The sequence below is a fragment of the Apostichopus japonicus genome, chromosome 22, assembly GCF_037975245.1.
Source record: "Apostichopus japonicus isolate 1M-3 chromosome 22, ASM3797524v1, whole genome shotgun sequence".
In the NCBI taxonomy this organism is placed as follows: domain Eukaryota; kingdom Metazoa; phylum Echinodermata; class Holothuroidea; order Aspidochirotida; family Stichopodidae; genus Apostichopus; species Apostichopus japonicus.
Window position 1 is genome coordinate 16,510,934 of NC_092582.1, and position 11,622 is coordinate 16,522,555.

Consider the following 11,622-nt stretch of genomic DNA (forward strand, 5'->3'; position numbering starts at 1 on the left):
GAAAATTTGATTAAAATTGCTCATTCACTGGGCTGTATATAAATAGTGCCGCAAAGAAACACTAAATCAGGAAGCGAAGAGCGTTGTCATAGATCGATGGCGCTATTTACAATTTCAAAATAATTCCGTCATGGCTGTTTAGAGGGGGAAGTCGGACCTGTATTTTGTGTATGCTTTTTTATTACACTATATAAATTCAACACAAAGTGTTCGTTATATTACCATTTCGGGGATATCATTCACTGGTTTCTGCTTTTTTTGGAAACCTGAACGTTAAATAACTGTATTACTGACCTGTAAAATATACGAGAGGTTACCATCGCTTGTAAACATACAAATAAAGAAAACTAGAAATTGACGAGATGAATTGAATAACCAATTTAACTAACATGTTTGCAACAAAAGGTTATATCATTCGTTTTTATTCGAAATCGATAATTTTAAAATTCGTAGCACGATTAATAAAATTGAATATTTTTTTTATAAAATGCTTGATTGTTGTACAACTGTGATTAATTGAATAAATTAACGCTATTGACGAAATTTACTGTAGTCACATTTGTCGTGATATTAAAAGTTCTTCCAAGTTAAAGTGTATAACATCACTGTTAACGGAGATGTTTCTTGTTCTTTTCTTCATTTCAGGTTTGCTAAGAAATACTATACAAGGGAACTTGTCGACCACCATATTGCTTTATGCTGGGAACTCTATATTCGCTTCGTGAATTCTAGTATTCTGATGTCACAAACTTTCTAAAGCGAAGAAACGTATGAAAGTGAGAGAAACGAAGATTTGGAAAGCGACTTGAGTCAAGCTGTGGTATATCATTGATGATACGCGTAAGGAGACTTAACCCTGCGTAGTCTGTGATATCTGGATTGAGCCCATATCTGTGGGCTCAAATTTTGCAAGTACAGTTTATATGTATTGTATTCACGAGGATCCAAGCCGGAGAGTCAACGATTTTCTCAAGTAACAGCTACATTGTGGATAGAGCTGCCCAGTTGCAAGATGTAGACCTAACCACTTTGCCTATCGCACGTTGTATACAAGCAGCCGAGAATGACCTACATCTTTGACATATGGGAATGAGTTCGCCTATTTAACGTCTTTATGTGGCATTAAATCATGTTTGCTGAAGTCTGCTGTTTGGTTGCAATGCGGACATTGAGATCACAGCAAAATTTGAACGAAGATTTTCAGCCGAAAAAGAATTTGTCACTGTGAACATAATTTTATTTACGGTATTTTCAAACAGTATTGTCAAATTAATGACGTCATGAGGGGACACGGTAGAATTGTTTTTCGAAGTGTCCTTTTCCCTTACGGTTTCCACGCTTTTATGGGATTATGAGCACATTTGTTCATAAACAAACTATTTTACTCAACGATATGTGCAGTGAAAGTAAAAGCAGCAGGGATTGGGGAGGGGGAGGGGGGGGGGGGGTTGAAAATCATGGAACACATGGAAAGTAAAACAAAACTGTAGTAATATGCTAATGTAGGCCCTTCATAGTAAGGTCACGTATAGCTATATAGATGAAAAAGATAATGTGTTAGGCTGCACAGCCTAAGTAACATGATCCCTTATTGATTTCCATGGTATGGCTAACTGGTTATGCTTAACAGCTTAAGCCCTGCAAGCAGTATAATTAAAACCCTTTTTTCCCTTCTTCTACAATACCCACTTTACACGAGCCATGTGTACGTGACAGCTAAACACACAAGTTGCTGCCGTCATTAAATAACGTCATAGTGAAATACATGAATCATTTTTCTATTATCTGCTTTTAACCTGTTTGGGCTTAAATTAAAGGCTCCCAATATTTGTCACAGCGGAATATTAACTAATGTTTAATTACGTTGCATCACACCGTGTACCAAGAAAAAAAATGAAATGTCGATTTATTGTGAATTTGCCTTGGTAAATTGATACTGGCATGCTGAGTTTTCCTTTTACCTGACTTCGGTAACCATGGTGACCGTTTAATAATGGAGGATTTGTGAATGTATAACACCTAGATCTAGGTCTGGAGCGAGACTTTATCAAGAAGGGGGGGGGGAATTATGAAAATTATATCTGTCGCCAATGGATATTTATATAAATCACCACAAGTGTATATTTGCTTTCATAATTGTCGAATGTAAGAATGGATACCGTAGTGTATTGCATATCCTCATAGTCATACCGGTATACCATGAGAATCGTTTTCTGTCGATCTCCGATTAGTTGATTAATCGCGATAGTCCCTTTGGACAAAGTGGTCTCGTCCGTCAGTGGCTGATCACGTGGTATCGACGAACTTCTTTGTATAAGTATACTGACCAGTTCCATAAATCAAACATTTCACCTTGGGCTAATTCCTTGAAAGATAAAAGATGGGGGTTGGGGCACAGCCCACGGGACCCGATGGGAGCTTTAGAAATATGAGATATGTATTGCAAAAAAGGGTGAGGGAACCGATATATAATAAGATGGTTTAGCATGATGAAGCAAATGAAGTGTTACCTCCAATTAAACGAACAATCAAAACATACCAGTTAAATCATAAGAATACTTTTACAGTTAAAACAATGCAGCTATTATTTACCTTTGTTGAGGTGAGAGCTGCCATTTATTTGTGTTCATTTATGCAAGAGAACATTACAATTTGTAATTCAATCAAATCATTAAACCCTCACAATTGTTATTACTTTTGATTTGCATATTTTGTTCTTATTACTATCACTACAATTATGATTATTTTTATAATTATTATAATTTGTTTTCAGAAATTAAGTCTGTTTGTTAACATATTTTTTGGATACTTCTAAACTATCAACTCAAGTACGTTTCAATGTAACGTATCTTTGTAATTTTTCGTAGCCTTCAATATTATTATTTTTTTTTAAATCAGAAATAATTTAAACTATAGATTGCGACCAGCTCTCTTCTATAATCTGTTAAACCTGCAACGAAAAAAAAACCTATTGAAATTTGGTGTAACGTAGAACTTCAAATGACTCATCCAAACTATGATGGTTTGAAAGGTATGCTAATATTGCTAAGAGTTTCCAAGAGTACATTTATCCCAAACCTTCTATTGAATTGAATTCAATTCAATTGAACTGAATTCAATGCAATTCAATGCTATTCAAATTTTGACAGGCTTACTGAATGATCCCCAGAGAGAGAGAGAGGGGGTTGTGTTAAAGGAGGCAGTTAAAACCTATCTTGTGAGATGCTAGGGTGAAGTTCAAGGGCTACGGGAGAGGACTGGTGGGAGGAGGGGAGGGGGTAGGGCAGTACAAAGCGTGTTTCGAACGTGCACGGTTGACCATAAGGGGCGGGAGCGTGGTTGACCATAGGGACATACGTTGAGCATGTTAACTAGCATTTTGGTTGATATTAGCATCATATAAGTAGCTGGTGGAAATGTCGTGTCATGTCTTTTTTACAATACAAGTTCACTTCATATTTGGACATATTGTTTTGCAGTAATTTCATATTTGTGCATTCTACATTGGTCATCTTGTATCGGTTATAATTTTAATGGTTTCGTTATCAAGTGCCTCTCTTTCTATTTAATTTTTCCTTCTTTTTTCGAAATATTAGAAAACCAAATGTGAGGCAGCGGCACAGTGTGATTTACATTCAATATTTTGGCGGAAGTTAAAGCAAAGCTATAGCATGTAGCAATTTTCCAATCAGAAGAAGATCTGAAATTCGATTGAGACATAGATGAAATAACAATTCCTTTTATTTCTGACGAACTTGAATAAAAAAAAATGAATGTTACCAAATGTTTCGTTTTAACATATAGATAATAGACATCTTTTGATTCCCAAAATTGAATGAATTTTATGATTACGTCATTGAGTCGTAGATAACATCCATACATCGTATTGTAATACTAAATGTGTTAGGTATACCTTGCTTGAGTTAGCTGTCCCTTTAAACAAAACAAAAACTACATTCTATATATGACATAACGGAAAAAGGAATGATGTAAGAAACAAAGACAATAAGAAGTAAACATTTCGCCTTTGCAGTATGTTTTTAAATTTATTTTTACATCCATTAGGTTTAAAAGGAGCAGAATTTTGTTTTTGCAACTCATTTTTGTACTCGATTGTGTATAGCTTATTACTTTATTTTATCGTTTTTTTTTAATTTTCAATACCAAAAGGGTTCTTTTTGATTAGCTATCTTTGCAATTTTACATTGCATTGCATTGCATACCTTTATTGTTTACAAAATGACCAGAATTTAATTACTGCAAAACTCAATATGTCTTAAATTATGTATGTCTTTTTAGAGTTTCATTCTATAGACGATATGCTCTGTTAATAAAAGAGGTTTGAATCGTTTAAATGAAACTGTGTTCAATCATCCACTGATATGAATATCTAATACTTGCATAGGATGATTATTAATTAGGTTATTGTTATTGTTTTAATATACTAGACCTGTAATACTTGTGTTATTGTACCAAAGTACAATAATTCGAAAATGGAACCATGAGTACATTACAAAAAAAATCGTTATATTTTTAATTGGTTCATTGGGTATTAATATTTACGGTTCTTTAGTCAAAATAATGACGTACTGAAATTTGTTAAGCCTTTGAGGGGAGTAAGTTATGTTATCTTGATACTGTATAGATTCAAGTCATTTCTATAAATAAGTGAAGAAAAAAAGTTTTAAAAAACAACAAAATGTCTACGAAAACGGGGGAAATGTGAAAAAAAAGAAGAAGAATTCGATTAGAAGTCAAACTGAAATTGTTATCATTGAAATTGCTTAGTCTCCCATTCGTTTCTGGTAAAAGTGACTTCGTTATTTGCGTTACTTATTGTATGTTAAGATAACTGTGGTACAAGCTTTGTTTATTGTTTTATGCATAGTCCTAACGAACCTGTTTGTTTTGAAAAATAATTTTGACCCTTGGTTTTATAAAGAGAAGAGCCCGAAATCACGATAATGTAAAGGAGGTTGAGGAGGGTTTAGTTTCCTTGTAAAAGCTTACAAAAACGCCGCTGTCATGAAACGGTCGTTTGTCTTTTGAAACCATAGTAACGTGAAATAACGCAACAAGGTTGAAGTTAGCTACCAAATCCATCATAATACGAGACACAGACAGCTATCATTAAGTAATCAATAAATGTAGGCCTGTTATTATAATAATTGTTTTTTCTGTTCCTACAGAGGCAGAAAATTTCGTTGAGGTAAAACAATAGCTTAAATTGTTCTTGATCAGACTTTTAATCCTGGAACTAAAACCGCGAACCCCGTCTATATAATATTTACGATATAAATGCAGAAATTGGCGTTCCTTAGTTATGACAAAACTCTAATTATTCATCAGGGATCTGGTCGAACCTATGTTTCGAGGAGCTTCTCGGAACATTTTATCTGCAAACTAAAATCCACCTTCATGTCAGGTTGAACAGTTCTTAGTCAAAAGTTCAGCACTGGATTAGAGGTAGAAGGTGTTATACTTGCCGTCATACAAACTGACTATGAACATCTTCTTTTGAAATATACGGAACATAACCCAACTTGTAAGATACTTTCTTTTCTTCAAGAAAATAGTTTCCTATATAGGGCTAAAACCACGTGAACCCTTTAAACAACACATGATAACATGATAAACAGAATTACAATGAATCCCTATCCCATCGCAACCCCCTGCCCCCACTCCCCTTCCCCTCCGAATTGCTCTGCATTCAGAAGAAGGCGCAAGGTAAGATTTCCGATGACGTGTGACGTCATCAGAGCGTAATTTTGTGGCGACAACACTGTTTTTATGAGATTAATGTAAACACAGTTAGGTTTCAGTTAAAGAATGTGTTTGTATGTGTATCATTCTATTCTATATATATATATACATGTGTCTCCCTTTGTACGTATTGAACGCGACCAAAATTATGTAACGAATGGGTTACTAACGCAAAGATAAATTGAGAAATATGTGTTCGTAAATCGCTACTTTAAGCTGAAGACACTTCATGCGTTATTTTTATTTTTGTCTGACATCGAATATTTTTAAATATATTATTATACCGTGTACGGTAAGATCAATTTAATCGGGAAAACTAAGCTTTTCTCTCTCCATTTTTTTTATTTTGTGGGGAGTTGTGCTAAAATTAAACAAACATGTCCTCAACAATGAGTATCACATGGCGATGACGTAGCCAGCATCGAAATGATTTTGGAAGAGTCCATTTTAAGTAAGAGGCGGGGGTGGGTGGAACGCTTACAGAAAACTCAACTAGACCGAGAAAATACGAAAAGTTTGACATCGATCTATTTTAAAGCCTTTGTAATTTTTCACTTAATACATTTTATAATTTTAGAGGTCATTTTTAAATTTTTATGGAAATATCCAGACTAAGTCATCGCCACTGTTCCTGTGTTTTGTGTACTACGTATTGACAAGATAACCGCCTCCCCCTCCGCCTAAGTGATTATGTTATAGGCTATCCATGATATGCATGTATGCATGCATGCGTGGGGTTCATTCTAGGTTTTGTTTACGTATGCTGTGAATACTTTCTTGCCTTGTGTAAAATTTCAGCACGACTAAATTTGTTTGCTGCACTTCGGTTGTACATATTTGAACATTGAAATGATAATAACTGTATATCTGCACTGTGGTGAAAATTTACCGAAAATGACGGAAAAAATTCAATAAAAAAATATCACAACGGATCTTTTCTTTGTTTTAACTTCTTTCATTTTTTGTTGTTCTTGTTGTTGTATATGGTGGTCATAGTGTACTGTTCATATACCGATACCTTATATAATATGTTAACTTCGATGCATAAACGCAGTCATATTATGTATTATTAGGGAAGGGTACAATCCCTTGCTTGACCTTGTTATCATAAAGGGTCACATGCATAACTCCATAGACATTCAGGTAGCCCTGGAGAAAAACCACAACATTTTAGAAAGGAAATGGGTGATCGGGGTACCAGGGTATAGTGAATTCATAGACAATCCGTTAAGGGGGATTGAATGAGTGGTTAATCAGAACTTTACTGAATAGGGACAAATGGATGGTTTCCCCTATCTGTCCCGTTTAAATAGGACATGCCTGGTTCCGGGTAACTCCGTATCATATGTATAGGCTATAGGAGTTTATACGTATTGGAATGGTACGGCTCCCAAGTGCAATGTGTGATCACTGGGATCATTTTTCGACTTGTTAGAACAGGTGTCTGTAAGCGACGTCATAATGTTAGTCACGTCAAATGGGCGGTGACGTGGAGAAGGTACATGAAATGCGGTTGTGCGGAACGTCGGTGCCCATCCTGACTAATCTTTTCATACTCACGTAAAATGTGAGATACCGGGAGGAATTCCCAGTAACGTCAAGAATATATATACCCTGGGGTGTGGTAATCTGTTAGGCTAGGAAGCCTATACTATTCACAGCTTTGAACGCTCCAAATAAAGGCGATTATAGATAGGTCCAATTGGTGCTCATTTGAGCTACATTTATGCATATGATTGCAGCCACTTTGGGACAATTTTCTGACGCTTATGCCACTCTGTGTTGTACTCTCTTATCATGGTTCTAAGCACTCGTACTAGCAGTACCAACAGTTCCTGGCCTTATCTTGTGAAATTAGATCTGGTGAAATTAGAAACATGGTATTCGTACTGTTGATACTGCCAGTAGGAGTGCTTCGAAGCGAAACATGAAAGTATGAACGAATAGAAAACAGAATGTCCCGACTGGGTGAGATGAGAGATATAGATAGTACAATCACATGAAAACTAGTTAAACGATGGACAATTGAAGAGATACTCCGCTGGCAGGTGATGAAACACTTATCTTTAAAAAGAAACACATTCCACTGTTGAATGTTTTGTCCCCGTGATCTTGAGATATTGTTGATTGATAGTAAGCCCTTTAGACTGGCTTGAAAATGAATTCATGGAACTAGGATTAAAGTTGCTGATCTGTGATGTCATCATCACACCGCAGATGTTCTTCAAAACTAGCCTTTTTTTCGATTATCATCTTCGTGATCATTTTATCCTTGAGATATGTTACACGGGGAATGTTTCCTTAGTTTAACTTGTTCTCTATATTAAGCACTTCACCAAAAATGCAACTTTCATCTTTGCAGAATTTATTATCTTCCTTTGATAATAATAATTTCCATATCATAACGAATGCAAACACATTTTCAGCGCATTTGCCATACAACGATGACGTCATTTTTCAGCTGCGAAAATAGAACCACCAAAAGAAGACCAAAGTTTCACAAATTCATATCTTCGCCATTCAAAATGCTATGAGGATGTGGGTTGGGCCTTACTTATGCAGACTTTGTATACAGCAATTGTGTTAAATAGTTTATCCTTTAGCCACCGGAATTATTCCTTCAAGGTAACTTTCCGATTCGACTCGGCACGACTAGTCAGATCCAAATAAATTCCTTGCGATCTGGGAAGGCTCTTTTGTAGCTCCAGAGACCTCCGAGCATACACCCAACTATCCACATCCCCTGCTGTTTGGAAATATCCATAATCAATGTCCTTGTTTGTGAAAGTTATACGGAAAGGGAATGCATTCATCGAAAAAGGGCCTTTTCTTTTGGATACACCCATACATTATGCCTTAAAACTGTGATTATAAGCACATCGCTAATTATTCACGAGTAAGTAGCTCCAACGAGCCAATCAAAGGTGGAAAAAAACTCATGCATATAAGCTCGGCCTAATAGATAATAGAACATGTCAAAAACGTTTCTGTTAGAGATTTTTGTTTATGAAACAATGGTAATGATAATAATGATAATAATCAGCAGTTATCTTTACGACGCTTAAGCGACCACAAATGTGGGAGAAACCCGCAAGGGCTGATGGATTGGGTGGCTTCCAATTCAACATTTTAACTCAAATTTGGAAGCTTTTCAATTCAGAAAGTCATTTCAGATGGGAAAACCGTAGATTGCTCTTGGATGAAAAACCCACGTTACTATGACCCGGCCGGGAATCGAACCCCAAACCTCCCGATTGCTTAGCCTCATTGCTTCAAATGCCACCGCCTTTATCCACTCGGCCACAACACCGGTAATATCGTTACCGTCGAATACAAGACATCGTTACCGTCTCATATATATGTATGATAGAACCAGGTATAACATTTTCATCCGCCTACAATTTCCCTAGAATGGTGAGTTGACTAAAAATGGTTATGTAAGTTACTATTTATGTTGTGTAAAGCATTCGCTATAAAGAACATCCTACTCTTCACAAGCTAAGACAGGCGACCTTAAACTGAGTTGCCAACCTATTTACGGTGGGTTGCGGAGAAGAGGGAAAAAATGATCAAAATTGATTACAGGCTTAGATATTTATGGATCTTGACTAGCTAGGGAAATCACAAAAAAAAGTCGCCAAAGAAAGCGTTTGGGAAGCAAGGTACCAAGGTGATTTAACCAAAACGTTTAAAGTTTAGTGGTTATCAGAATTATCTTCTGTATAGACCTGTATACGTATCCAGAGGCGATGGAGGTAGGTTCATCTAAGGGGTGGAGTGGGGGGGCATAGGCGTACGAGGCGGGGGGGGCAGGGGGGCAGACTGCCCCCCCAAATTTCCATAGGACAAGAAATTCGGGCAAAAGTCCTGAAAAATTCGGGCAGCCTAAGAGGAGAAAAAAAAAATATATATATATTTTTTTTTTAGGCTGCCCGAATTTTTCAGGACTTTTGCCCGAATTTCTTGTCATCTGGAAATATATATATAAATATGCAGTAGCTTGCCCGAATCTTTTTCAAATTTTTGCCCGACAATTCCATGATTTTCTTTATTTAGCATCATGATGCCCGAATATTTCCGTGTAACACCACCGTAAGCGCAGTTCATCTGGGCTACGTGCACGCTTTTTGCACGATCAATTTTTTCTAACTAGTCAATTGTATACATGGACCAAGGGCGGCGGAACCGGGGGGGGGGCACAGGGGGCACGTGCCCCCACTTTTCCTCAGGTTAAAAATGTGCCTTTTTTCTACAAAAAAATTGAGGTGCCTCAAGTTAGCAAGAGGCCAGGGAACCAGAATGAACACTCGGGAAGGGCCGTTTCCAGCCATCTGAGGCGTTTGTAAAACCAAAAATTTTATAGTACGCTCCGCGCCAACCGATGGTGGCGCTCCGCTCAGATAGTCGAGCATACAACTTTGCAAATCCTGGCTAAGCCCGTGACTTTTAATGAATTTCTGTGGGTCAAACTCAAAGCTATTTCGAATGGAAAAAATTTGTTAAGATATTAACAAGAAAAAAAACTCTAATTCGGAAGATTCCTACATTAGCAACTAGCATGATTTCACCTCATTTTGTCTCAAAAGAAAACTTGTTCCTTGTTTCCCAATTTGCGCATTGGATATTGCAGTGATAGTATGCATATTTTCTTTTAGGGGGGGGGGGGGGGGGAGCGTTGATGGAGTGATGTGTATACACAAGTAAGATAATACAATAACAGTTATAAAAGGGTACTAAATATAAGGCTGCATTAGTCCAATCGAATTTCTGCAAAGTGCCCTACTGCCCTTTGATGTCGGTGCCCCCCCAGATTAAAAGTGCTTCCGCCGCCCTTGACCTGGACATCCCCAACATGAGTGTATATAAGAAACATTTTCTTTTTCATGGATGGTGGGGGGGGGGGGAGTGCCTACAAGCCTAGAAGTACAGGTTTATCATATTCTTTGTGATATTTTATACTTTTTTGTGAGACAAATTGCAGTCTCACCCGACACAGCGACATTATCCCGCCTACGTGTCGTTGAACAATGTATGTTTTTCTGGAGGTAGCTGAGTACTGTGTTAAAATAATAAATAAGGTAACTAAATATGAGCTTAAAAAATATACTGTCCCATTTTTCCCCTTCAAAGTGATGTTACCATTTTTTCTTCTTCTAATTTACCATATTTTTGGGGAAGTGTAAACTTCTAAAACGTGAGATTATAAAATAAAGAATGTTTAGACGCAACTTGCAAGGCCTCAGAAGTGCCGTTTCCGGCAATCTGAGAGGCATTGTGTGCCAAAAATTTTCTTGTACGCTACGCGCCAACCGATGGTGGCGCTCCGCTTAGATAGTGTCACGGGAACTTTCGGGCACAAAAAGTTCTGCCCCCCCAAACTGAAATGGTCCCGTACGCCTATGGGGGGGGGGAGGGAGGTTGGAAGGGGCACTAACTTTTCACATAGGTCGAGATCTTCAATGTTGTAATAACCTAATGCGGGTCTCATTTGCCTTTGACTTTGATCTCATAATGTTAGCAAACAATGACTGCCCATTTCGTTGACTAGTTACAGATTCATATATTTGAACGCAGATCAATATGGATATTTAAGGAGGCTCTTAGTAAATTCGGTGCGGTGTGTAGGGCTTGTTTGCATATGCAGGCAGGATCTATATTATAAAGTCGCTAAAAAAAGAATGAGCGAGTTATCTTTTGATTTAATTTTTAACAAAATTTGCAAGTATGCATTAATTTATCACGCTAACCCTGTGTTAATTATGTAATACGAACAATAATCATAAATTGTTATAGCGACATACACATTGATTTGGCAAATAAATAGCGCGTTCCATAAAATGAATTTGCTGGGTTACACTA

General features: G+C 37.0%; 1 protein-coding gene across 1 annotated transcript in view; it reads left to right on the plus strand.

Annotated features, from left to right (window-relative positions):
- The window catches only part of LOC139963817 (LIM domain transcription factor LMO4.1-like), a 74,435-nt gene extending 67,714 nt beyond the window's left edge, over positions 1–6,721 (plus strand). The window contains exon 4 of the mRNA XM_071964999.1: positions 646–6,721. Coding sequence (XP_071821100.1) covers positions 646–654 — 9 coding nt within the window. The 3' untranslated portion in view covers positions 655–6,721. The remainder of the gene's footprint in view (positions 1–645) is intronic.
- The last annotated feature ends 4,901 nt before the right edge of the window (positions 6,722–11,622 follow it).